Raw genomic sequence first — 27,991 nt, 5'->3', positions numbered from 1 at the left:
TCTTTTTGTGCCTGGTGTAGATCAGCGAACTGTGTATTGTGTATGGGACATCTTATTCCCACTGTTGCTTTAATAATGGCATGTAGAACTGTATTCATATTAAAGCAAAGTTGAACAAGGATGGCGCTATTTAACTTAAATCTTGTTCGCATCTTTACAAGGGGTAGGCACTGGTATAATGGCATTAAAACTTCGTAAAACTGAGTAACATATAGCAAGGAAATTGTCAAACTACGTTTAATTTTGAAAAGGAATAACTCATATTATTGGACTCTAAGTTCAAAACTATGTGTATATTAGTATAATTAATTATAAAAGTTGTTGGTATAATTGTAGTTGTCTAGAATTGAAAATTATCAAATCCAATAACCGTGTTCCACTTTCAAAGGAGATAATGTCATCTTTATCAGTTAGGTCTATTGGGCATTCGGATATCAATCTTAACACCCTCTTTCATCGCAACATAATCAGACTCGTCATCTGCATCCGCACGGCTCAAGTTTTCTTGACTTCCGCTGTTCACGTTCTCAACATAATCAGACTCGTCACCTGCATCCACATGGCTCAAGTTTTCTTGGCTTCCGCTGTTCACGTTCTCAACACTTGCAATGTTTTTGTTCTCAGTACCTGCGCTGTTCGCGTTCTCAGTACCTGCACTGTTCGTGTTCTCATTACTCACACTGTTCTCATTCTTAATACTTTCGCTGTTTGCGTTCGCAAGTGTACCGTTCATACTCTCACTATTTATACTATCCCCGTTCTCATTACCAGCACTATTTGCGTCCACATTGCTAGTACAGTTCTCGTCTATATGTGTACTGTACGAAGACTCCATCTCGTCATTCTTACGCAGTGTGTCATAGGCTGGTGGATTAGGTGGAAGCCTATTAGAAATAGGTATTTCATACAATTCAGGTATCTCTGCATAGGTAGGACTTGTTCTCCGCTCATGATAGCTGATTCGCGTGTCGTAGAGAGGATCCTGTCTGTGATCATACGGACCGGCATAGTGCGATGAATGCGATGGAGTAAAGGGCCGCTCTTCTTTTGGGACTGGCGGGTCAAGGCGCGGACGTTCCAGCAAGTTGTTGGTTCCAGATTTTCTCCTGCAAATGGAAGAAAAATGAAGTTTGTACTGTATTGTGTGACAGAAGCGTCTCTTTGTTAAGATTTTGTTATTGAAAAGCATCCGGAAAAGCATACTGTTCCAATATAACTGTGAGCCTATAATAATGTGAGGAAGGGCATTAAGGGGTTACCAAATTTCCTTATATTTGCCAGGCCAAAGAATTTGAAGCAGGTTTTCAGTGTCTTGCTAGTGATGCCAATGGATCCAATTTCTAAAGGAAAGCATTTTTTAAAGCTCACATCCTGCCAATTCCTTTTCTCAGATAAGGTCTTCATACTTGCCATTTAATAGGCGGAGGCGCCCTATTTAACGTTAGCTTTGGACATTTTATTATTTTATTGATTTTTCACCCGGGTTAGTCGGGTGGAAAATAAAGAAAGTAATTAGATATCCAAAGCTAACGCTAAACAGGGTATCTCCTTCTAATGCATTTTTTTCGGTGGTTCGCTTTTGCTTTGTCATATTCTCTTCAGCTGGTACCGTCAGCTTAATGACTACGCCCAGTATCATTAGTGGGTGAGTAGATGGTGATATCTGCATGGTCTCCTTGAAGTGTTCCCTAATATTGGCGGGATTATGATTAGGTATTTGTTTCATCCCATAACACCTTCCAGGCCTCAAACTTGTTTTGATTGGATTGCCTCAATCCTTATTCAAGTTGGTTGGTCTGGGTAGTATGTCTTGTATTATGTTTAAAAGGTAGAATTGCAGCATTTTGAGGTGACCAAGAGTAGAGAAGCTTGCTCCATCTGATGTCCATTTGCATAGCTGTCTCCAAAGTCTAGTCATCTACCTTGTTAGGCCATGTTGTACAGGATACCATTGTCTGTACCTTCAATATTTCTTTCTCCAGAGAGGACAGTAATTTTTGTGTTCTTTCTTAGTCATCTGTTCTCTGTGTTTACCTGTTCTAGTGAAACCACGACCATGACGGTTTATAATTATGTTGTCCTCTGCAGAGTTCATTGATAAGCAGATATCCTAACATTCCATGAAGTTATTACGCGCCATTCCACAGTTTCGTATCTCCGTGTCTGGACACGGCCCATACACAATCTGGGTCTCCAGGTCGACTGCATATGTCATGGTGTGTTATTTCACAACCTGCATACACTTGAGGTGAGTGATGAGGCCTTCAGTTGCAGTCCTTTGTTCTCTTTTCAATATAATGGGTTTGCACATATACATTTTTTAAAGTATATGCATGTTATTGTTTTAAAAAACCTTGACTATATTTACATGTATAAGTATGTGCTATTTATATGTATTATTTATGTGCTATATTTTTATAGTGTATATTATTGTTTTGTCACTCATAAGCCAGAATTGGCTGGTCTCTATGTGAGAGTGTGACGTTAATAAAGATTAAACTAAACTAAACTAAACTAAACTACTAAATATTGACAGCTCTGCCCATCTCTCGAGATAACGTGTTGCCAATGCCTGGAGATTTTTGGCATACGATAAAGGGCCGGGATAAAGGGAAGTAGTAGATAATAGTTCAGGCAGTGGCGAGTAGCTAGGCTGAACTTTCTGGATTTTTCTGGAGTACACTTTCCTCCGGGACTTTCCTATTTTATGTCGGTTGCAACCGACATAGTCTCCCTGCTGAGCATTATAAGTGGTTGCTGTGCCCGGGGTGTGATGAACAATTTTTTGTGTGTAAGTGTTTAAACTAATGAAGGACGAAGTATTTTATACTACCGTGCATGTTGCATCATTTAAGCATGCGTATTGCCAAAAATGGCAGGTGACGTGGATATTTGGGAGTATATAAGAATAAATAATTAATAAGTAAAATTAAGCATCAATTTCATGATTATTGACTCTCTGTGAGTAATGAATATACTACATACATTTTGGTGACGCAGACTACAAGGAGTACTACAATCAGAATTAAAATAATCAGTCCGATGCTTGATCCTCCTCCGATAAGGGCGTTTGTGTTCGGTCCGTCCTTCTCTGTACGTAACGTAAGAGTATAAATTAGAAGAGTTACAATAAAAAGGCAACTTATGAATGCAAAGAATTGATTTCACATTAAAGAAAGTTAGAAAATACAGTGGACCAATAATATTTCATAAAAGAGCATTATTTGGGAACGCAACTTGAACAGGGGAGTTTCCTATTCATATAGTCACCCTACATGGTCTAGCATAACATAGCATAATAGGATTGACTCCATAAATGGTCAACATCAAAAATTAAAAACAGGACAATCAGAAGAAAATCGTTAGCCTAGAAGAATATATCAAGCTGGCTAATGTTTTCACAAGAACGAACGATATCTATGGTGCTTGGAGACACATTGCTACATACATATTAAAGCATTAATGTACGATCTGTTTTCATAATATATCTTTATTTTTTCAATACCGATTGTTTGGCATATTTGTAATACTTACACATGTTCCAACTTAATTTGAGCAAACTGTCAAATTCGCCCTATTTGTAGTAAAACGGGATGGTTTTCTGTTGGTCCGACATATTATCATTATTTTTCAGATTATGATAATAATTATGTCATAGCAAATCGTAGTCTCCTACGAAGTCAGTTTGGGGCGCTCCTTCCACATGTGGATGAAGCGTAACCAAGCTGGCTGCGTAGGAGACTAACTCTGAGGCCGCACTCGCCGTCCTAATCCAAAAAGTGCGAGATATTTCTTACATTTTGGGGGGTATGTTAATGTATAAACCAAACATAACTAAATAGCTGATGTTGTTGTGGAATATATCAGCTATCACATACTTTTGAATTTTGACAATTTTCAGCCCATTCCACGGAGTCAAATGAATCAATGACAATAAGTGCCTCATGCGTACTGATGCGCAGTGATTAGCACTCCGAATACAGAACATCGATTGATATTTGAATCCGTGGAAAGGTTTGAAAATGAGGGAGTTTCGTAAAATTCTTATATTTCACGAACATTGTAGTCAATTGTCAAAATTCAAAAAGTATATAATAGCTGATTTATTCCTCAACCACACCAGTTATTTAGTTATGTTTAGTTGTGGCGTTAAAATACCAAAACAATTAAGTTTCCCACTATATATTTCTTTCAGGGACACCCTACAGATGAGGTCAATGCCTGGCAGTATGCGCACGCATCATTACAATTTCCATTGTTTTTTGCCTGGCAGTATGCGCGCATATTTTGTTCAGGACTCGTGTTTTTAAAAATCCCGCCACATCACAATAAGGCTATTGAATAGTGCAGTGGTTGCATGGGGTTCACTCAAGAATATCGATATACCAGTCCCTTGCCCTTGTTGATAAACATTGAGGTCAACTCATCTATATATAATATATTTTATTGGTAATTTAGATAATTGATACCTATAATAGATACAATATAATACCTGTTTACCTTTTACACAAGTAGGCATTTCATGGGACCATGTAGAATCTGTTTGACAGAATATCACTTTGGTGCCTTGTAGTTCATAATCGTCTTCACAAACATACTCTATTCGTTGTCCATGAGGATATATCGCATTGGATGTACCACCTGATATAACATAACCATTGGCTAACTCTCCTGGATGGGGACAACCTATTGCGGCTTCTACAAAAGCATTAGGATACAAGACGATTTATTTTCAAGAAGATATGGTATGCTTAAGGAGCAGTATTGACAAAGTGATTTTTTTCAGGGGGGAGGAGGCAAAGTGAATTACAAGGAGCGAAATCAACACAATTTGAAAAATGAAAATGTTCGTATTTTTGGGTTTTTACTGGGGACATGGGGGGGCAGAGTTCTGACTTGAGAGAATACAAATACCCCCTCTGTGGCGCCGCTATTGGTAAGAAGTGCAACATCGATTTGTATCCTTTCCAAAGCTTCTTTGTCTCAAACTGAGACAAGATTCATTCAGTACTTCTACAGATTAATGATCAGAATATCAGAGCCATAAAACACGTCTTTTACTATGTATTGATATGCTGATTTGGTTGATTTGAGGACTTTTTGATCATTTCAAATTCTGAAAACATAATTCTTCCAATACGACTATTTGATTTATTAAGCGTTTATTATTTCAACACATTTCGGAAAGACTTACGCAATTCACAAAGAGCGCCCTCATAATAATCTGTGCAATCACAGAGGAATCTGTTTACCAAATCATTGCAAATACCGTCATTCTGACACGGGTTGCTTGAACACTCATCTATATCTGTGAAAACAACAGAACACCCAATTATTCTATTTCAAATTTGTTTTTGAACCGACGTGAACCAACACAGAGTGCACCCAGGCTTCATTATTATTTAGGTATAGGACTTTTTATTTTTGTTTTCGGAAAAGAGCAGAGAAGGCAGCTATTTTTTTAACTTTCCACATATTCATACTGCATACTGTGAACATTTCAGAGAAAATATCAAGGAGCATTTTGAAAACCACGAAGCAATATTGTTCTTTATATTACTAAAAATGGAGGTTATATTAGCACCCTAAATGGGCACACTCTTCTTTATAAAATATAGATGATTTGACTTCTGACGTCACTGCCTGGCAGTATGCACGTGCATCATATTTCGTTCAGGGCCCGTGCTTTTAAAACTCCCGCCACATCACAATAAGGCTATTGAACAGTGTAGTGATTATATGCAGTTCGTTCAAACATATCGACATATCAGTCCCCTGCCTTTATTGATAAACATTGATGTAAACCTATCCCCGTGTTACACTCGTAATAGGAAAACAGCCCTAAAATAAAAAAGGCCATTTTATTTCTTGACCAAAATTCGCATATAATGTAGATTGAACATCTGAAATGTGACGAAAATGATGTCTTCACTTATAAGATGTCCACCTCAGACCAAGGTGAATGACGCCATTAACATTATTATAAACTAAGGTAATACAATTATATGAAAATATATTTAGTATAAAATAAACTGACATTACAAAAGAAAATCCGGGAGTAAGGTGGAATTACTTTAAAATTTATAACTTGGAAAATTAATTACCTGTATCACACAGTTCTCCTGAATATCCGTCTACACACTGACACATAATTTGGTCACCAACTGACCTGCATGTTGCGCCATTTCTACAGGGTTGGTAACGGCAGGGGTCAGATGGTGCTGGAAAAAGTAATACTTGACATTAATTAGTCTGACATAGGAGGGGGTGTAGGGCGGAGTGTGTTTGGGGTGCGTATGTGGTGTGCGTATGGCCAAAGGATACGCAATTGATCAAAACTAAATGGGTTTTCATTTTGTTGCATGAACATTGTTCTTAAATTCTTAAGAAAGATACTGCAATCTTATTGGTTCTTAACCGTGTTATATGACACGATATAACATGGTTCGGCGCGTGCGAGTCAACGTGGTATGCGTTCGCGAAATTTGAACCAATAGCAGGCGCATAGCAACAGCGGGACCGATCGATTCTAAGCCTTAGGTAATTCCTTGTAAAATGCGGGACTTAATTTGATTAAAATTCGGTATACTTAAGATTGTTATTTTGATTTGAATTCAAGTATTTAAGAATGAGAACAAAGTTATTGGCTTTTAGCCGTTGTCGTACATTTATCGTCTCTATAACCGTGAAAACTGTGGGCGAAACCATTATTTTACAAACAAACGAGGCGACGATAGATGCACGACAGCGGCTTTATTCTCTGAATCTTGAACACGTACTAGGAGGTTTTTCAGAAAATAAAAACACTCTTGCGAAAATATTTTTGACAAAAACATTTGACTTTACGGAATGAAAAGACACTAACAAATGTAGATGCTCCTTAACATTGACACGGGTTTACCTAACACGCACCTCAGGATGTCTGTATAAACATGATGAAAGTAACAGATACGCAGAAGGTAAGGTAAGGTGTCGATTCTCTGTTCTACACATATATAGCTATAAACCTGGTATTACTTACCGACATCGCAAATTGTCCCGGTGAATCCGTTTATGCATGAACAATCAAAGTCGTTGATCCTATTGATGCAGACGCCATCATTCTGGCATGGGTCCGGATCACAATTGTCTATCTCTACCACCCAAAAACAAGATGTAACAAAAAACGCTAATCATAATTATTTTAAACTCCATTTAAAGCTATATCTTTTATCATAAATAAATAATGTGTTGGAAGTTTTTACGTGGTAGCCACAGCTTATTACAACGTATTAATGACAGCACTAAAGATGTTATAATGTAGTAATGGTATTCGTTATAATAGAATCACGCCATATACAACCAACATGACCAAGATATACCAAATTGAAAAAAAAAATGATTTTAATGCAACTTGATCAAAACCAATTTCGCACACTGGGAAAGACCATACTGGTACTGGTAGGTAACTCTCAATTTTAATTATGTTATAATTTGAAAGTGTATTATAGCGTACAAATTTTCAACAAAACCTACCAATGCAATTTGTGTTTCCATCTCCAGTAAAGCCAGGTTGACATTGACAGATGTAGCTGCCTTTACTATTGAAACAATCTGCATCGGCATGACACGGGGATGGTGTCTGGGTGCATTCATTTACATCTAAAAGAAAGGAAAATATTTCTGTTGGTTGGTTATTGCTATCATTTGAATACCAAAAGAGTGCTGCCGTCCTGAATGAGCTAGTTCAGAGAGGTTGATGGTTCGTAATCCTGTTCCTTGGTACGGGCGTATCTTTGTGATGAGCGAGAAAGTATGTTACTCATATCTGACCATAAAAAACTTACGCATTAATTATATATTTTGAATTAGAGAACAAGGCAGCAAGCGCTTTCAATTTTAACGGTTTATTTTATTTTAACGGTGTTAGCGCAGGGTCTTAGCTAGGATTTGATAGGTGCCTGTCACTTTCACCAAAACTGCCTACTCAAATATTGACCCTGAAAACAAGAACCACCCATAGTACCTCTGCCCCTTCTGGAGGTTCAGCCTTAGTTCAAATAGCTTATATAACCTTGATTTATATGTCGGGTCTTGTCTCGGTCCACAGAACTTATTCAAGCATTACAATTTAGCATACGTCACAGGCATAATTTTGCCTGTCCCAGGAGAAAACTGACTGTCCAAAATGATTGCTAGACGGGTGGTAAGCTAATTTCCTGGTTCAGCGTAATAAGTAAGCGAAAGAGGGCGGCATACAAGGTTAGCTACAACTGCTACAAAGGTTAAGCGTAGCTTCACTGCGTACCTACCTACACGCAACAAACGCCCATTCTAGGTTACATACCACTAATAGGCCTGGGCGATACATGGAAATACGACGAGTAACTATTTGTTTGCATGGCATCTGAAAAGACTGCATTAAAATCGCTGAAATTGGTCGAGTTATATAGCCAAAAAAGTACTTTTTAGGGTTTGATGCTTCAAAACGGTATATTGTCTCTCATTATATGACATTTTTGTTGTAATAGTACCAAAATTCATACGCACGGCCCCGGTTTGTAGTAAATATTCGCCCTACCATATTGTAACTTTCAGCTTCGAGGGTGCACTGCCATTTTAAGGTGTTTACGGTTTAGTGCGTTAAAACAAGAAAAGTCTCAGGTCAACCAATGTTGAGTTTTTGATCATTTGGCATCTAAATCATATAGTGTCATCTGATATTAGTAGCATTTAACTGTGAGAGTTCTGAATATGAGAAAATTCCACCCGAAATTAGCCATGAAACCCGTGTAATACATAATTAGTGGTATTTAACCTCTAGCCCCTTCGGGGGCGAAGCATTACGACTTCAACAAACTATTAGGTGCAGCGCAATACGATCGCGGCTGATGACCGTTTAAATATTCATATACTGCCCTCTTCAGCTGGCGCTGGTTCCCTATTTAATTTATGCGTAACATGAATTTATCAAAAAAAAAGACGAATCCGGATTTGGACGTCTGCTGAACTCATAACGACATATAACCCCACAAAAATCTAAATCTACTAGTGTGCTGTCTGTGCTCACCTAGTTCGCAGTTCTCCCCTCTCCAGTATACTGAACATTGACAAACATAGCTGTTTATTCCATCTACGCATTGCCCATCATTCATACATGGACTACTGGTGCATTCATAAATATCTATTAAAAAGAATTGCATCATAATTGAGTTATAATTATATTACATATGTTAACAAGGCCAATGAGATTATACCCAAGAGTTTACACTCTTACACTCTTAAAATCGCCCCGTGTATAACGCCATGGTGAATTTGATATTTTGGTTTGTCGCGCATGGATGGCAAATAGTGTACCTCGAGAAGAGCCCGAAATTGTACGTCATTTGCTTCCTACGCTTGTGCATTACAAATATTTGCATATTTGGCACAATACATTACACGCAGACTGCAAAGAACAACGCACTTTTGGTCAAAGTTTACCGGCCGAATTCGCCGTAGAAGTTATGATGTAAAAGGATTACAAGCAGGTTGCACTCATCACCTGTGTATGTCTGCAATCATAGATACCACTCTTTTCAAAGATACTAATCTTACAGGTGCGAGTGATCAGCATAATATGTATATTCTATAGAATACAGGTCTTTGACATCTATGGTTCAATACAGAGGTGAACAGACGTGAACGTACTAGTGCAGTGCGATATATTAAAAAATTGGTAGTTAATCCTGTTACAGGCTGTATCAAAATGATTGGTACCCACCTGTTGTGATGTTCATTGAAACACCTGCTTCTTCAAAATGCAACATTGGATCCTCTTGAAATTACCATAATTTATAGTTTTATGACCTGTTATAAATCTCAGATGCAAGGAAATCATGGTAACCAACCACCGATCATATGACGGGGAATCTCAGATGCAAGGAAATCATGATGCCCAACCACCAATCATGTGACAGGGAATCTCAGATGCAAGGAAATCATGGTACCCATTAATCTACAAATTAGGTTAATCGTATGTTGAATTTTGGTGTGGGAATCTTGTCCATAATTATTGGAAACTAATGGGTACTAATCATTTTGATACAGCCTGTACATCATCACTTCTAAGGCGAATAGAGAAATTTAGGCACACTGTTTTGCCCTCCATGGGCGGCGCGCAAACATGTCGGAGTCGGTACTCTTTGGTTCTACCTCATTGGTTATAGCACATAGTGTAAGGGTTTTAAGTCCACACATTTTAGGCGTCCAAAACCTCTACCCAGCAAACACAAAACGTTTTGGACATCATTCGCAAAAGATTAGAAAAGATTGCCAGAAACGTTTAAATGTCTGGTTAGATAGAGTGTATATAAAGGGTACAAAACATTTTCATAACATTCAAAAACATTTTTTGATAACTTACTGCAAATATTCTAACATAATGTTATTTATGTGTTGACAAAATATTCGGCAAAAAATGTTTCCCAAAATATTTTACACGCAATGACATTTTGAAACCCTTTGAAAAATATTGTTGCAGTGTGTTTTCATACAAAACGTTTTAAAACGTTTTCATGACCTTTATATAACCCGACAATTAATCTTATTAAAATATTTTACCAAAACCTAAAACCCAAAATATAACCTGTTCGTTTTGTGTTTGCTGGGTATGGTATTTAATAAATAATCTATATATTCTGCCCTTTTCGTTTACTTGGCTGTCATTTCAGAAAAGGTTATGCGAGTTGAGATATAGGTTGACCATTCTCAAATGCCCCCCCCCCCAAAAAAAAAAAACATCAAAATTTAAATAAATTACTATAATTTTACAAGTATATTTATTACAAACTTAATATTTACTGTGAAGATAACATGTAACATATTAGTAATATTATCTGTAACCTTTTACATGACTTAATTATACCAGGGATACTCACCAGATTCACAGGTATTTCCCGAATATCCAGGTACACATACGCATTGATACCCACTAGGTAGTTGTCGACATCGACCACCATGCTCACACGGATCACTTGAACAACTCCCGTCGTGCTCTGTGTAGAAAACAGATGATCAATTCGAGAGCATTGCAACGGGCTATTCCATTTGAAATCCATACTCCCCTATGGAAGACATGACCTTAATCTCCCACACAATTAAGGGAACTGGAATGAGCGTTTTGAGCGTGTCGACAGCATTTTTTGTGGGACATGAGAGCACCTCAGACGTATCGAATTGCACTCTGAATACGAAGCATGTCTTTCTGATATCAAAAATTTTCATTTTATAATATAATACAAATTTTATGACAAATTATTAAAATTTGATATTTTTCACATTTTGGAGATATAACAGTCCTCGAAGTAAATTTTATAAATTTAATGATATAGTCTTAAAGTGTATGTAGCTGGGAGGAAAAGCCGACAATCAATTGACAATTTTTTTTTACCTTTCATATTGAAGATATGGATTTTTTTCCCAAAAGACCTAATTTTTGTTGGTGTTTTTGGGAAAAAAATCCATATCTTCAATACGAAAGGTCAAACTTTTCAATTGATCGTCGGCTTTTCATCCCACCTACATACACATTAAGTATAATTCGTCAGATTTTTTAAGTTTACTTCGAGTACTGTTAAATATCAAAAATATAAATTTTTAATGATTTGCCATAAAATGTGTATTACATTGGGAATTTCAAAAAATCTAAATTATTTGATATCAGAAGGACATTCTTCGTATTCAGAATGCAATTCGATATGTCTGATGTGCTCCAATGTCCCACAATAAATACTGTCCAAACGTTCATACCCCTTCCCTTAAAGGAGTATTGCATTGGGATATTCCGTTAATACCCATACATTCCCTATTACATAACACTAATCTCACATGGGGGGGGGGGTGCACATTTCAAATGGAGTCACCCATTCAGATAATCCCATTCCCTGTGTGAAAGATTAAGGTAAATTCTTCCATGTGTATAGATTTAATTTGGAATAAAGCGCGCTTCAGACTCCGCATTGTACGTACAATATTGTATGTACAATACTTTTCGTGACGTCAAATAGTATTACACGTGCAATAAATAGTATGTACCGGGAAAATATATATTTTGCTACAATCATAGGTTGCTTAATTGATACGAAGTTGCCAAATTTCTAAGAGTTCTAAATTTAGTGAGTGCACGGAATGATGAACATCTTTTAATGTCTTCTTGTATTCAACCATGGTAGGTATCATAATACCTACCATGATTCAACTGTACTTGAATTATTATATAATCAATAGGCACCTTTTTAAAGTTAATAATACGTCGTATTAATACTAATATTAATAATATTAAAATTGTAATAATAATATAAATGGCACATTCAGATCTTATTTATTTATTTATAGATTTATCTATTTAGGCCTATTTATTTATTTATTTATTTATTTATTTATTTATTTATTTATTTATTTATTTATTGATTGATTGATTGATTGATTGATTGATTGATTGATTGATTGATAACTGATTGATTAATTGATTTAGAGATTCCTATATTGATTTAGAAAGTTTAAAAGTATTATTTGTAGGCCTTTGTATTTATTCTGGTTCTGATTTTATTGATACTGATATTTTTGTTAATTTTTAAAGTTTTGGCATAGCATTCGTTACATTATAACACCTGTGTTATGAATTTGCAACACCTTTTTACATATTGATATCGTTGAGGCATGTTATGATAGGCCTACTTATGATCATCACAATACTTATCAATCGTATAAACTATGTCAATTTTATTAATAACATTTAGGACTCCTTCGAATTCTAAAACAATACTTCGCCAAATGTCCTTGCTTTCATTTTCTCATTTAATTTGTTTTAATTTTAATTAATTTCTTTATCCACTGGCTCTCTGGTAAATCCGGTATTGCCAAATATTTCTTGTCCATTACCCGTGTTAATCTATTTATTTATTAAAATGAACCATCTATTAAATTCCTATAATACAATGTATAGGCCTAGTGTATTTGATAACAAATTTGTTTTTTTTTTGATTGGAATTTGGGTTCCATTACACGATTTCATAATAAGATATGTTTGGGCATGGCGGAATTAGTATATGATTAAAAATAGACATACTCTTAGGCCCGGGGGGTCACTTCCATTGTGGCCTGTACCATAACTCCCTGTACACCATCCGCGATAATCAACTTTTGAAAAGCACCCTAAACAAGGATTTAACCCTTGGCTAAAACGATACCCTAAACAGGGATTTTATTCCTTGCATCAAATTTCATACCCTAAATTTCATTTCCGCGTATTAGCAATTACAATTTTGATACCCTTTTTTTCCAATTTTTCATGTTTTTGACACCCTAAACACGTTACGCGCGTATCGTGCATATCCACGAAAAACTACCCTTTTTACGCGTTTTCATTATCGCGGATGGTGTACAGGCCACAATGGGAGTGACCCCCCCGGGCTCTTAGGCCCCCTTTTTTAATGTTTGTAGGCCTACATTATTGATATCAATATTTATGTACAAAATGCAAAAGAATGTATATATATTTGATTGTTTTGTAAATATTAAATTTGATGTTTACTCATAATTAATCTCTGGAAAGTCAGGGAAAAACTAAGGAGTATCGGTATTTAGTTTCCTGGGAAAGTGGATGAGATGAGCAGTGAGTAAAAACATTTGCCCTAAATCTTTATTTGATTTTTATTGTTTTATGAATTTATTAGGGCTACTGGTAAAGTGCAGAAAAAACCTCCAAACGCACTCTAGGATTTTTCATCAGCAGCAGTAGAAATTTCTCTTGATTAGAGATTTTCTGGTGACCTCGCTTGGATTTAGCAAACAATGAACCGTCAGGGTTATAGCGCGTTATTTAATCTGATTCAACTCGTCGTGGCACGTATATTTATTGCACGTGTAATACTTTTTGACGTCACGAAAAGTATTGTACATACAATATTGTACGTACAATACGGAGTCTGAAGCTAGCCTAACGCATTGCAGCATCGATCTGTGTCCGGGTTATCATCCATCGTATATACAAGATGCGCACAAAACGTTTCCAACAAAAGGTTATTAAAGGTTGTCAGAAGACGTTTAATGTCGGGTTATATAAAGGGTATATAAATTGTATAAAACGATTTCATAACATTCAAAAACATTTTTGATAACCTACTGCAAATATTTTAACATAATGTTATTTAAGTTTTTTTCTCAATTTATTTGTCTTTGGTCCTGTTTAATATAAAAGCGAAATGAATAAAAAAAAATGTTATTTAAGTGTTGACAAAATATTTAGCAAAAGATGTTTGCAAAAATAGTTTACAATAACATTTTGAAAACATTTTAAAAATATTGTTGTAGTGTGTTTTTATACAAAACGTTTTTTCATGACCGTTATGTAACCCGACATTTAATATTATTAAAACGTTTTAACCTAAACCAAAACCCAAAATATAACTTGTATAAAACGTTTGAAAAACATTTTTGTGTTTGCTGGGATATTAGTGTGTGAGCCCGGGGGGTTGGACGGTTCCACTTGGGGTTGGGGGGGGGCAAAGCTGCACTTTTAGCCTTTGGCTGGAAAAGGTTATCGAACTTTACACAGGGTCAAATTTCAAAGTTGTTCATATTGTGTTAAAAACCATTCCAATGTATTGCATTATACTAGTCACAAGGATTCAGAAAATGTATAGATTTACCTATCCAGGACGTACCGGTCTTGAGTTATAACAGAAAAGGTCAAAGGTCACGTTTTTGCCTCCATGGGAACAACAAAGTGCTCCGATTTTGCCAAAAGAGATGTCAAAATGTTGGTTTTGATCAATCAATTCAAATAAGGATAGGATTGCACCATCTTGGATGTTTCGTTACCTGCAAAATAGGTCAAGGTCAATAGGCCTCAATGGGACTTGACCTATTTGCGGTGAGAACGGAATAACGCATTGTTTGGCACAACGGAAAAACTTTACATAAAAACGTTTTACTATAATATTGGCTCATACGCTGGTAGCTACGGTAGTTTGTTAATATTCAGATATGACAGATCTCCATTAAGGGTAGACGCGGATTGTTGGTCGAAGCAGCCAAAAAAATACATTTTCATTGTCTAAATCAATATATTATTGAAAAAATAATACTTTGATGTTTAGCAAAATACTTTAATGTTTAGCAAATACTTTGAAAAGTTGCTTGATTTATTGTTGTTAATGAGTTATGTACGTTTTACAAAAGTGTTGTTGTTTCAGCCCGCTTTACAACATCACTCAAGACCCATAGGCCTATGACCTAAAAAGTATATCTGTGATATTTGAATTCTTCTACACACTCGCTTGAAATGATCAATGGAATTTTTGCCAAAGCTCACTACCATTCGCAAGATGCTGTGAACTACATATCGCAATAGTTTAAAATAGTTGATAACCTTTAAAGTGACGCATAAATCACTCACAAAACATACCTTGGTGAATATGTAAACCGCCAGCTTTTTGAAAGATCAATGATCCGACATGTTCTGCTATTTGCACAACATGTTTCTTAACTGTAAGGAGTCTAGAGATTCGCCAATCAGTCCAATAAATATTTTCTTTATACACCCCAATATCAAACGGGATGATATCGGGATTCGATATATAGAAATGTTGGTGTCGGTTTTCACCATTCAAATCTGCGGATTCAATTTTGTTTGTGCCCGCATCGCACCAGTAGATCCGTTGATCTGAAATGCAAGAGACAAAGACTAAAATTAAAGACAGAATTTAAAAAAAAAAGAGTAGTTTATGTATGAAGTCCTGTCAACCAGACCAAAAATGTCGCACTGCGTAGGTCAGCAACCAATCACGCCTCGCCTTTGCCCTGACGTCAGACGTCAAACGCAAGCTAAAAGGCGGTATCTGCAGATTTAAGGGATGAGCCTATAGGAATAACGACCAAACAAAGAAATTCTTGTTTATGCCGTAATATTGTAGTCTTTCAACCCTTTCACAACTTCAGCTGTGTAACTTACAAAAATTCCCGCTAAAAAGTGGTTCTTTTAATTTTAGAAAATATATTAATAATCGCATTGGACTTTTCGTACTGATCGTACTATAAGTGACCACCAGCCTATAATGTTCTAATCACACTATAGACTGGGATTACATGTGACGTCATTGCCAGGCACTTGGTCTCTATTGTTCCTTGCCCGGAAATATGCCCACGCAGTCAGGGACCGTGCTTTTTTAAAACGCCCGCCAGATCACAATAAGGCCATTGAACTGTGTAGTGGCCATACGTACTCGTTGAAGTATAACGGTAGCACATTCCCTTACCGACTCATTATTAATGTGTGGAAAGGGGTCAGGGACGGTATTCTGATCATTCTAATCCTTTCTTTTGAGGTCAATAGATAAAAGAAAGGCCTTGAACACAGGTGCGGAGTTGTAGCTAATATTTAATCATCAAAGCTGCTGGCATAAGAAATTTCGAGGAGGCAGCGCTTATTATTTCTTGTAAACACAATCTAATGTGGTACTCACTACATGTAGAAGGCCGGGCGGGTCTGCAAATTAGTGCATGAAGCTAGTAAAGATATAGCTTCATGTTCAGTTTAATCAATTAAAATACTATGGCAGGATATAAAACAAATCGCGAGGCATTCTTTCTTGTTATGGACGACAAGTATTACTTTTTATATTATTATGACAAAATCCAGTCCCTTCTCAATTGAATAGGCTCCGAGATTAGACTTTCCTTTCCAAAAATAAATTATATAGCCTAGAGGACATGATATAGGCCTAATCTAAACCCATATTCGGTATCCAGAAACCTTCACAGTCCTAGCGGCGTTTGCACTCGCATCGCATTAAACTAGACAAAGTTCGCTAAACTGAGGCCTGCTTCAATTGCCAACCTTTATCGAGGGGCGAGTTTGAGGTTTCATAGTCATCTATTACCTATACCATTTTTCACCCCGAAGTGGCAGTGATGTCAACGCGTTGTGAACAGCTGTTTCGCTCTTGCATCTATGCGGTGTCTTTAAGCGCGTGCGTATGTACACCAGCGCCATCGAACTCCAGCGAGTGATGCTGCGCCTAATAAAATTCGTATAATGCCCCCAGCATACTTTCCTGCCGCTTGCCGCTGCGGCAAGCGGCAGAGCGTTTCAACCAATGACAAGCCTTGATTGTGCCCGATTGTCTGCAATGCACGTGCGTCACGCCGCTCATTGCAAGTGGCAGGGTAGTATGAAACCAGCTTTATACTGACGTGACCCCGGATGTGACGTCACTGTCACATCAGGGTGAAATGGTATTGAACAACGCAAACCAGCCAAATTTGTCATAAGTTTGAACAGCCATTAGAAAAACCGTGAATATAGTGTCAGTGTCAGTCTTACACATCTTAGTATAACCTTGTCGTTAGTGTGATTCTGAATGCAGCGCCATATTTGGAATATATTCGTACACGGTGTGGGCAAATAGTTGGTCAAATGTAGGCTAAGTAGGCCTAAATCATGAAAATCGCTTAATCTGAATAATACCAACCAGTAACGGACATTGAGACAACGCTACTTGAGAAGTTTGAGGCAAAGTAAAGCTTTTCCTTGTTATAAAAAACAAGGAAAAGGCAGTCATTTTTATCACAACGCGATATTTTTAAAAAGTACATTTTGAGAGGGCCTACGCTGGTTCTTTTGATTCTAGTTTAAAATTTGTTCATCACATGCAGTCCGATTTGGTATCTCAAAGTCTGGTTTCATCAAAGTCTTGAGAACTAATTTGGATGGTATGTTGGTTAACAAAAACGACGTATCTATTGTGTAAAATGCATTGAACATTGTCGGCTAAAGAGGGCATAAATTAAAATCGCGAAGAGTAATAGCAACAATAACTATCTACATTCCAAGCGGAAACGATTTTCAAAAACATACCACCTTTTTCGGGCAATCGCTGATACCGAAATATGAAATTCCAGGCCATCTGTAAAAAAGTGCGTGAGCAGAAATGACCATGAACTTGGGTCACCGAAACAAGTGTTTATATTGGTGTCAGGCCTTTCATAGTGATACAACAATTAGCCCCCAATAATGGCTTTCATTTGAACCGTATTTGTTAAACTGCGATTTTTACTTTTTGAGAAATCAATGAATGTATCAAAAAACTTTTCGAAAGTCGATTTAAAATGGCCTAACCCGTTAACACCTTCAAGAAATAACAAAAATAAATTTACCTTTAAAATCCACATCGACTCCATTCGGGTTAGCCAGGTCGCTACCAACAAGTGTCACTTTCTCTGTTCCGTTCAGAGAGGATCTTTCTATCTTCCTGTCGCGTCCCCATTCTGTCCAGTAAATGTGCCTATGGTATAGAAGAAATGTTTTAATATTTAAAAACGATGTCATTATTTTATGAGAGAAACTGGAAATTGTGTGGGACGTTGAGATCATAGTTTCAGGAGTAGTTTGATATTAGCAAAACTGTCGAAACCTTGTCGACGTGGAAATGTGTAAATATGGCGCTGAAAGGGTATACGGAATATGAACACAACTTCCTAGGAAATTTATAACTACAGGGATTTGACTTAAAAATCGTAAGTACAATGTTGATAAAACATTATCGCTGTTATTCCGCCTGTGAACGTGCTCAATGTCATGTCAACACGTTGACAGAGAAGTTTATAATCTAGGTGGACTAATATGGCAAAAAATGGCAACAACTCGTATATAGGAAAAAATTAAAAGTAACACAAAAAGCTTTTAAACAGTAACAAACAACTTTTAATGAACCATTCAACATATTTTTTTCTATCTCATCAAGTTCTTAAAATGAAAAGGTTTTGAATTTGATAGGCCACATTTCAGCTAAAATAATAATAATAATAATAATAAACCATGCTTATATAGCGCTTTACACCAAAGTCCCTAAGCGCTTAAACAAATTATACATAGACAAAAACATAACAAATAAACATTAGTATGCAATTTTAAATAAATAAGTTTTCAGAGATGTTTTAAACTGATTAACAGTCTGAGAGTTTTTCACATGTAATGGTAAACTGTTCCAAAGTTCAGAGGCAGCAATAGAAAATGAGCGATGACCATACTGAGTAGAATATGATGAGCTAGTTAGACGAAATTGTGTTGACGATCGAAGACTACGTGGAGGCGTGTAATGCTGTATGAGTTCTTGAAGATAGACAGGTGCAAGATCATTAATACATTTATAAGTGAGGAGGAGAACTTTGTATATAATGCGGTATTTCACAGGTAGCCAATGTAAATCATGAAGGATTGGAGTAATGTGATCACGTTTCTTAGTAAGCGAAATTAATCTGGCAGCCGAGTTTTGAATTCGTTGGAGTTTGGAGATCTGTGAGTCGGGTAAACCATAAAGAAGACTATTGCATTGGTCAAGGCGACATGTAATAAAAGCGTGAACAAGCATTTCAGTACAATTTTTATCAAGATATTTTCTGATATGGCCAATTTTATACAGAGCAAAAGCACTAGTGAGCAATGAAAACACATGCCTTTAATTTCTTAAAATGTTACTTATAATGACAAAATCTGGTCTTGTTATACTCAGGAAGTTATTTTTGTAACTTAATAATTTTTAGTTTTGAGATGATAAAACTCAACTATAAATCTTTTTTGTCAGTTTTTGCCAATATTTGCGGACAAAAACTATGCGGTTAAAACCTGCGGCAAAAACCTGTTTCCGCCCATGTGCATCATTTATCTCGGGAGTAAGCAAACCCCCAAAACTGTTGTCTTTGATCATTATTGGCCTTAACTCAAGAAGCGTAGGACCTCTAGCAATATAAATGCAATTATTGGCATCTTGGCTAATTGGCTTCTTTGGCTCATTTCTTATCAGATCAATGGAAATATAACCCCACTCACCTTAAAGACTTGTAATTTTGAATTAGGACTTTAAAAAAAATACTCAATTTTATCTTTTCTCTAAAACATATATAATGATGCTTACCTGCCAGCAGAGTCGACGATGATACTTCGCGGTTTATCAAGATTGTCTTGAAGAATTATCTGACGAGAACTGCCATCTAAATTGGCTCTTTCAATTCGGTTCGATCCTTCATCTGTCCAGTATATATGTCTGTTGTCAATGTCTATTGTTATTCCATATGGAACTGTAATGTGAACGAGGAACATTCATAATAGTGAAAGTTTGTGTTATATCTATGATTGCAGCTTATGTATTAAATCTTTATCATATCAAATCTTAAATTTTCATTTCATAAATTTGAATGATGAAATATTCAAGAGGCCAAAATGCCTAACTGTAACATATAGCCTTTCGCTTTATGGTTCTTTTTTCTACGTCATAAGCTAAAGCTTAGAGTTCAGGTGGTTTGTGACGACAAGAGCAACGTTATTGTTCAGCCCATGTTTAGGGACCAGTTTTGAACCCTGAAGAATCACATTACTTGATGGTATATTTCAAACGAGAACAATTCAACCCACACAGATTGTACATCTTTTTTGTCTGACGCTCAAGAGGAAAAACAGTGCAACAAGTTTTTTTGTTGTTGTTTCGTTAAGTTTCTGGCAAACGTCATTTTTTGGTAAATCTTGTATGTTTGGGTTCTGCGTGTGATGCGATGTTGTCGATTTCGCATTGTAAAGCACAAAGCTTAAAATAGGTAATACTTCTATAATTTAATGATTCTGTACCTGATGGTGCTTGTAGCTCTACTACAACCTCCTGCCCTGTTCCATTGATGAAAGCTCTATTGATATTAATATCGGTTTCATCAGTCCAATAGATTCTTTGTTCAACAGGATCATAGTCAATAGCAACTGGTCTTTTCACATTCTGTAACGGAATCCGTTGAAATTGTAATGTATCTGTTGGTCCGGTGAAGATGGTTGCATTGTCTATGTCAGTTACTATGACAAAGTCATTGTCTGCAATGGAAAATGATCGATAAACATCATCAACAACAACAACAACAACAATGATAATACTACTACTACTACTACTAATAATAATACTATTACTACTACTACTACTACTACTACTACTACTACTACTACTACTACTACTACTACTACTACTACTACTACTACTACTACTACTACTACTACTACTACTATACTGCTACTGCTACTACTACTACTACTACTAATAACAACAACAACAACAACAACAACAACAACAACAATAATAATAATAATAATAATAATAATGACACTAATAACAATGATAATAATAATAATAATGACACTAATAACAATGATAATAATAATAATAATGACACTAATAACAATGATAATAATAATAATAAATAATAATAATAATAATAATAATAATAATAATAATAATAAAACTGACACTAATAAAAATGATAATAATAATAATAAATAATAATAATAATAGCACTAATAATAATAATAATAATAATAATAATAATAATAATAATAATAATAATAATAATACTTATAATAACAAGTTGGAGTATTTTGACACTTTCAATTAAAGTTAATGACAAAAAGTGCTGAATTATTTATTGCACAATCAATTTTCTTTTTATGCACAAAAAACTTTGCAAGGGCGTAACTCTCCTTTTGTGGGTGCGGGGTTAGGGTGGATTGGTTGCGGGTGTGTGTCGGTGAATTATACCTACCTGCTGCTTGGCATATCAGAATATTCAACAGAATCACAATAAACCGTACTGCAATGAACACCATGTCCTTCTTAGACGACTCGAACAGCGTCATTTCACTCAGGCACTTTATCTAAACCACTGAAAAAAAAGACGCACAAAATTTACGTAATCAGTTTGTTACATAATGTTCTGTATATTAAAATTAAAATAATCACCAATAAATAATAATAATAACAATAATAAATAAATTTCGGCGTTTATATGGTCAAGCGGATAATACCACGATTGGTAAAACAAGGGCAAGGCTGCTGATTGTAAGTGTGCACTTTTTGTTCCCTGTTTCTTTCCTGATATTTCGCAAGTATAAATTGCAAATACACAACTATATAAATAACAATGACACGAAACTCCGTTGTTCAAGTGAATCTTCGAGGTTTAATATCAACAACAAAACACCAAAACCTTAATATTTTATGCGCTGGTAATTGTTTTGTTAGTTGCAAACTAAAGATTTTGAATTCTAATGCGGGGAATTCCCCGCGAGCCAGGGTCCCATATAAGTACAAGAAACCAAACGAAGTTGCTTTTTTACTTCCTTCATCAGTCTTGGGTCAGAATTTAACTTAATTTAGTACGTGTTAATTGCAGAAAATCAAAATCGTTTTGATTCCGACCTAATATTATAATGGTAACCATGAACGCTATAGGATAACAAATGCGTTATATTGTACAAAAGAATGCACGCGTACTGAGATGTAGTCTACTGTAGTAGACCATTTTGATTTATCATCCCTCTAATCCCTCTGACCATGGAAAATCAACCAATGATCTGTTCTGATCCAACAGCTAGCTATCCATGGGAAAATGTTCTTTGGACATGGCAGTCACTGGGGATGTGTTGTGTTTTATGCATGGAATGGTATTAATTGTTTATCAAAAAGGGAATGCAGAGCAGTCTTACTGAGATGTTGATCCGTCTAGTGCACGAGCCTCGCAGGGGGAGTCCATTAGACCCATCAACATCTCAATACAAGTTCATTATTTTTGTACAATTTCACGAGCAACAAGTGATACGTATTTATTAACCTATTTTATACATGAGAAAAAAATTCCCTGATTTTTGCTATTTTTATAACAAAATTGTCACTAAAAATATTGGAAAATACGAGCAAATATAAATGCATCAACCTGTAAGAAAAATGAACACGTCCGAAAGCACTGAGCGTTGTACAGAAAGTACGTGCTCGTGCATTATACACTATTATTAATGTATGATTCGCATTTTTATAACGTTAGCTCTGATTGGTTTTCGCTATCTAAGAGTATATGAAACTTGCTTTTTCCCCCAAAGTTTCCTTGGGTATGAATATTATTATTATTAGGGGCCGTTTAATATTTACGCCAGGGGGAAGTGGTAGTTTTAGAGATCAGGGGAATCGAATTTGTTCTGAGCGACGTTCTTGAGGGGGAATCTGAAATTTGTACTTGAACCATGAGTTCTAAATGGCGAAAAATGTGAAATAATCGGAATTTTTTTAGCGTCCCAATTCACCCTGGCGTATATATTGAACTGTCCCTTGATGTATATGTACAATCACAGAAGATGTTCTTTCTCATCCCATCTCTGGTACAATGTACATTGATATATCAAAGCTCTTGGACAGAATAGTTTTCACGAGCGAAGATCTTATTATTCAACTTTTTATACTAGTCCGGCTTATATATAAACACCTACCAAAAAGTAATTATCCCCCCCCCTTAATTATTGTCCATTGTTCTAAAATGGTTGACCATTCATAGGCCAAATGTGGGATATAGATTCGAAGCAGAATTTATTTCCGCGTATTATGACAACTCATTGTTGCAATGGTCCCAATATTGATGTCGTAGTGTACATACAGCCTGTCTCAAAAAAAAAGTGTGCAAATGAAAAGCGCCCTCTTTGGCAATTAGAAAATACCGTTGTGACATAATGCTTACATCAACGTCACGGGCGCAGTCTTAGCTCTGAAATGCCGTTTGTTCTGTTCAATTTACTTGTTCCAATTTTGAGATATGTTTATTTAACAATGAAAGGGTAAAATCACAATTATGCCACTTTTACAAGGGAAGAGAGCTGTACATGTAAATCAATGATAGATGATGTTGATGCGTCTAATGCACTCCCCCTTTCGGGCGCATGCATTAGACGCATCAACATCAGCACGCGTGCATTATTTTGTCTAATGTCTCTCCCAACAAGTAATACGCGTTCATTAACCTATAACATGTATAAGTGCGCAATATTTGTTTGCCTTTTAACATGTCTTAAAGGGGCATTTCGTGATCCACAGCCTCATCCCCCACTTTTCTCCAAAAAATTGAGATTTTTATATCACTGGAAACCTCTGGTTACATAATGTTTATGTACAAAATATTTCTTGCAGATTTATTCGTTTAGCAAAGATATCGTGAAATTTGAATTTCGTTCTGGTGCAGTGTAATACACATAATCATGCATAACTCGCAAACGCAATATCGGAATCAACTGACATTTTGGGAATATGCTTTTTTCGTGGATATGTACTGAAAATGTCATAAAAAGAGGATGCTAGGATCACGAAATACCCTTTAAGTGACTAAGAGAACAGTATTAAACATGATAAAATCATTGACATGCACATGCAGAACAGCAGAATGTGAAATCCATTTTTACAACAGAATGTGAAATATTTATTTATTTTTAAATCTCTTTTTAGTGGAAAAAGAGAATCATCATTCCTGCATCATGACAAAACAGTAAAAACAGTCAAACAATTTTTTATATTGTGTAATTGATGCATTCTTTTGATTTCACGAAGGAACTCTTGATAAACTTGATGCTATCACTGTTACATGTAAAGCCCTCTTCCCTAGTAAAAGTGGCACAATTGTGATTTTACCCTTTCGTCTTTAACTAAACATATCTCGAGATTAAAACAAGCAAATTGAATAGAACAAACTGCATTTGAGAGCTAAGACTACACCCTTGACGTTCATGTAAGCACTATGTCACAACGGTATTTTCTAATTGCCACAGAGGGCGCTTTTCACTTGCACAATTTTTTTTGAGACAGGCTGTATATGAAAGTAACCCTAGAGTTGTAAGTTTTATTCAGGGACCATGGAAGGAAATGTTTTCAGCTCTCATTGGAGTAGTCTTCCTGTCTTGTGAATTTGGAGGAGATCACATCAGTGGTCATTGTTTACTTAATCCCATATTAAAACATGACAAGTTCAATGTTTTTGGGGACCAAGAAGGTCACAAGAAGTGGAAGACCAAGGGTTACATCTGTTGGTAATATCTCTCAATCATGAAATTTTGAATCTTACTTTACCACTGAAATGACAATTACCACTGAAATGACAAATTTGAAGTTCATTAATAATGATTAATGATGTGAATAATCACAATCGTTATTGATTATCACATTTGATCGCGTCCAAGAGCATGAAACAAAAAGGATAATCCAATGAGATCTGGAAAGATTTCCTTCAATGGAAACCAAATACAAGGCAATATGATTTTACTGCAACTTTCGAATTTTGGGTTACGTTCATTTAAATGTACCCTGCGACATCTATATTGAGACCATTGCAACAAATGAGGTGTCATAATTCGAATGCATATCACAAATTTGGCATACAATCAACCATTTTGGAAGAATGGTCATTTATTAGGGGGGTATTTTTGGTATTAAGGGGGGTACTTTTTGCTAGATGTTTATAAAATAATCTAGATAACCAAAACAAGGCAATAGCCTAATACAGACATGTGCTGCATGTCCCTTTCTAGCTAAGGAATTTCACCATCATAAACCAGCCTGATGCGTGCGGTTATACATGGTCCATGATTACACCGTATGAAAAATATGTGAAGTCTAGTATGTAATAACCATACAAGTTCCTTATATTTTTTATTGTTTGACTATGAAACTTTACTTATTTAGTATTGATCACTTTTACTCCGAGCACGATTCAAAAGCTCCACCCACCAAGGATTGTTCTATAATCTCTTTTTGAATTGCCTTCATGACATAGCATCAGCAAGAACCGGTCTTATAAGGCTGTATCAAAATGATTTATTGAAAAGCCTGCCTCTTCCAAATGCAACAATTGGATACTCTTGAAGGTATAGTCCATGACTTGTAATACAATTAATCTAAACATTATTTGGATCTTATGTTTCGATACAGCTTGTGTAGCCACTGTACATGCTGTACACGACATGAAATTTCTTATCTATATCAAAACCATATTTTTGAGGGTTCGAAGGATAAACACATTACGTTTCACTACCTGAAGAGAATTGATCAAAAATTGAATTCTCTCCTGAGGTTGGTATCTGTCAATGAGTTGACCACATTAGCAGGCTGTCATTATAGCAAGAGGCAGTATATGGCACACATGGGTCAATGAGTTACATAAAAATGACCTTGTGTGGTATTTGGTTCCCAGGATGTGAGTTTTGCCTGAGGCAATTTGTGGTCAAATGTTAATCCCTCACTACAGGAGTTATTACCGTCGATTTGGTTGAAAAAGGAGGTAACAAAACGTAATGAATCGCTTATCATTAGCCTGTTGGTAATATCATATTATCAACTGTCGTATTCCATTTGAGGTTGTTTTGCAGAAAAACTCCAAGGACCTTGTCAGTGACGTAGTGTGGCTTGCTCACGATTCTATAGAAGCTATGCTAGTGACGGTCTTTGCTAAAACAGACTTGGAGGGCCTGATATTGGGAAGGGTTTAACTTGAGCACATTTTGTAAATTTTGAGACCATTTTGTAAATTGATCAAGATCAGCCTACAATGAGCTACAATATAATGGATGGAACATACTGCCATTTCAATAAACATGATAGATCATGCAACAAAGAAAGCATTATTATAAAATTTAGAAACAGTTTAACTGCATGTTAAACAGACTTTTTAATTGTAATCCATATCAAAGAAAATGATATTGAATTTCTTTAAATCAGAACATAATTTTGCACTCAATGAAGCAATTTTGATTCTTCAATCGTCATCGAAAAACGTTTTTAATACTGTCCGAGCTAGTTCTTATCAAAAACAAAATCAGTAAATTCATATAATATAATATTTGACTTACTCTTGTCCATGTTTGGGGTGAATATCGTATATCCTACATTATTGTTAATACTTGCCAACTGGTATCCGCACATCGTAAAAGAAAAATGCTGGTCCACTAGTCACCTGTGTGAACTTTGCTGTTTAATTTGTCTCACGATTCATGCGTGCCTGACTTCAATTAACAATCCCCTATTCTCGTGACGACCTCTGGGTGATGAATACATTATATGCACTTGAGTTTACTTTACTGACTAACTATTAATTTGTCAACTACTACTTCCCTTTAAGCATTTTACTTGTAGGGAATAGAGCTTACACGGCTTACGAATTTATCATGTATAACATAACAATCTATTAATATTTCGACCAATTTCGTTCCACATTAATACTAACATGTTAAAATACAAGAAATATAATTAACAAACTAATGTCAACAAGAGTGTTGTGTTTTTAATAAGCAATTTTTCAAGGGTAGGCAACGTTTTTTTTAATTATCAAGCATTCTGTAGAGTGTGTTTTAAATTTTTAATATGGTGCAATAACAATGGCGTAGCTAGGGGTTGTGGCGCACAGGGCTAAGTAATTGGGACAAATAAGGCCTACCATTAATTAATTTTGGTTACTAGAAGTTGAATATCGGTCTTAAAATGTTCTTTCAATTGATTTTGGAGGGACGCAGAATCGATGTTGAATTGGTCAATTCGGCGCCCCCTAAGGGTGGCGCCCGGGGCACGTTGCCCCCCTTTCTTCCCCTAATTACGCCACTGTGCAATAAATAAGTAATCTCTCAAGGCAGCTATTCATTATTATAACCAAAATTCGACACTTCAATTTTTAGTTTTTGTTTTCATTAGGAACCGTCCAATACTTACGCCGCCTGTAGTTGACAAGAAATTTTATATTCCCCCTCGCGTCCGCTCAAATTTTGGGCTCCCCTCTTGCTTGACCATTTTCGCCACTTAAAACTTAACATTCCCGTCATGGTTCAAGTTATAATCTAAGATTCCTCTCCAGACCCCCCAATGGACCCCCTTAAAAACCCCACTAGCACCTGTCGTAAATATTGAATGGTCCCTTAACGAATCAACATACGGTGTAACCGTTGAAAGGCCTCCCAAGAACATATCAAAAAAGGAGAAAAAGGAAGGGTGATATTGATAATTTGCATCAAACAAAAATGGCCTATACAGCACAAAATCAGATCAAAATATTCCCCTAATTATACAGATTCAGAAATCTCTGATAGGTCCATGCGCGTATTGGGGGGGGGGGGGCTTTGGGGGCGCCAGCCCCCGGGGTCAAA

General features: G+C 36.1%; 1 protein-coding gene across 2 annotated transcripts; it reads right to left on the bottom strand.

The window, feature by feature from the left end:
* LOC140140772 (uncharacterized) lies at nucleotides 1-27,865 on the bottom strand. Of its 2 annotated transcripts, XM_072162511.1 has the most exons (16): nucleotides 26,708-27,865; nucleotides 21,595-21,714; nucleotides 20,642-20,875; nucleotides 19,935-20,097; nucleotides 18,178-18,305; nucleotides 15,428-15,685; nucleotides 10,899-11,015; nucleotides 9,050-9,163; nucleotides 7,516-7,641; nucleotides 7,022-7,135; nucleotides 6,105-6,221; nucleotides 5,195-5,308; nucleotides 4,501-4,698; nucleotides 2,986-3,091; nucleotides 550-1,106; nucleotides 1-480 (listed from the first exon to the last, which is right to left on the bottom strand). In XM_072162511.1, the coding sequence occupies exons 2-16, from the start codon at nucleotides 21,686-21,688 to the stop codon at nucleotides 407-409; spliced, it is 2,514 nt and encodes an 837-aa protein (XP_072018612.1). In that variant the 5' UTR covers nucleotides 21,689-21,714; nucleotides 26,708-27,865; the 3' UTR covers nucleotides 1-406. The 2 variants fall into 2 exon arrangements, with proteins under 2 accessions (XP_072018612.1, XP_072018611.1); XM_072162510.1 differs by having other exon boundaries at nucleotides 1-1,106.
* Nucleotides 27,866-27,991: the final 126 nt, after the last annotated feature.

Source organism: Amphiura filiformis, chromosome 19 (genome assembly GCF_039555335.1).
Source record: "Amphiura filiformis chromosome 19, Afil_fr2py, whole genome shotgun sequence".
Classification (NCBI taxonomy): Eukaryota; Metazoa; Echinodermata; class Ophiuroidea; order Amphilepidida; family Amphiuridae; genus Amphiura; species Amphiura filiformis.
Note: the sequence above shows the minus strand (reverse complement) of the source record. Positions and strands in the feature narration are given on the sequence as shown.

Coding starts and splice junctions, on each gene's coding strand:
- LOC140140772 (XM_072162510.1), bottom strand. CDS start 21,688: ATGACGCTGTTCGAGTCGTCTAAGAAGGACATGGTGTTCATTGCAGTA. Junction 11,016..15,427: donor CGGTTTACATATTCACCAAG/GTATGTTTTGTG, acceptor TTTTCTACACAG/AGCACGACGGGAGTTGTTCA. Junction 7,642..9,049: donor AGGGGAGAACTGCGAACTAG/GTGAGCACAGAC, acceptor CCTTTCTTTTAG/ATGTAAATGAATGCACCCAG.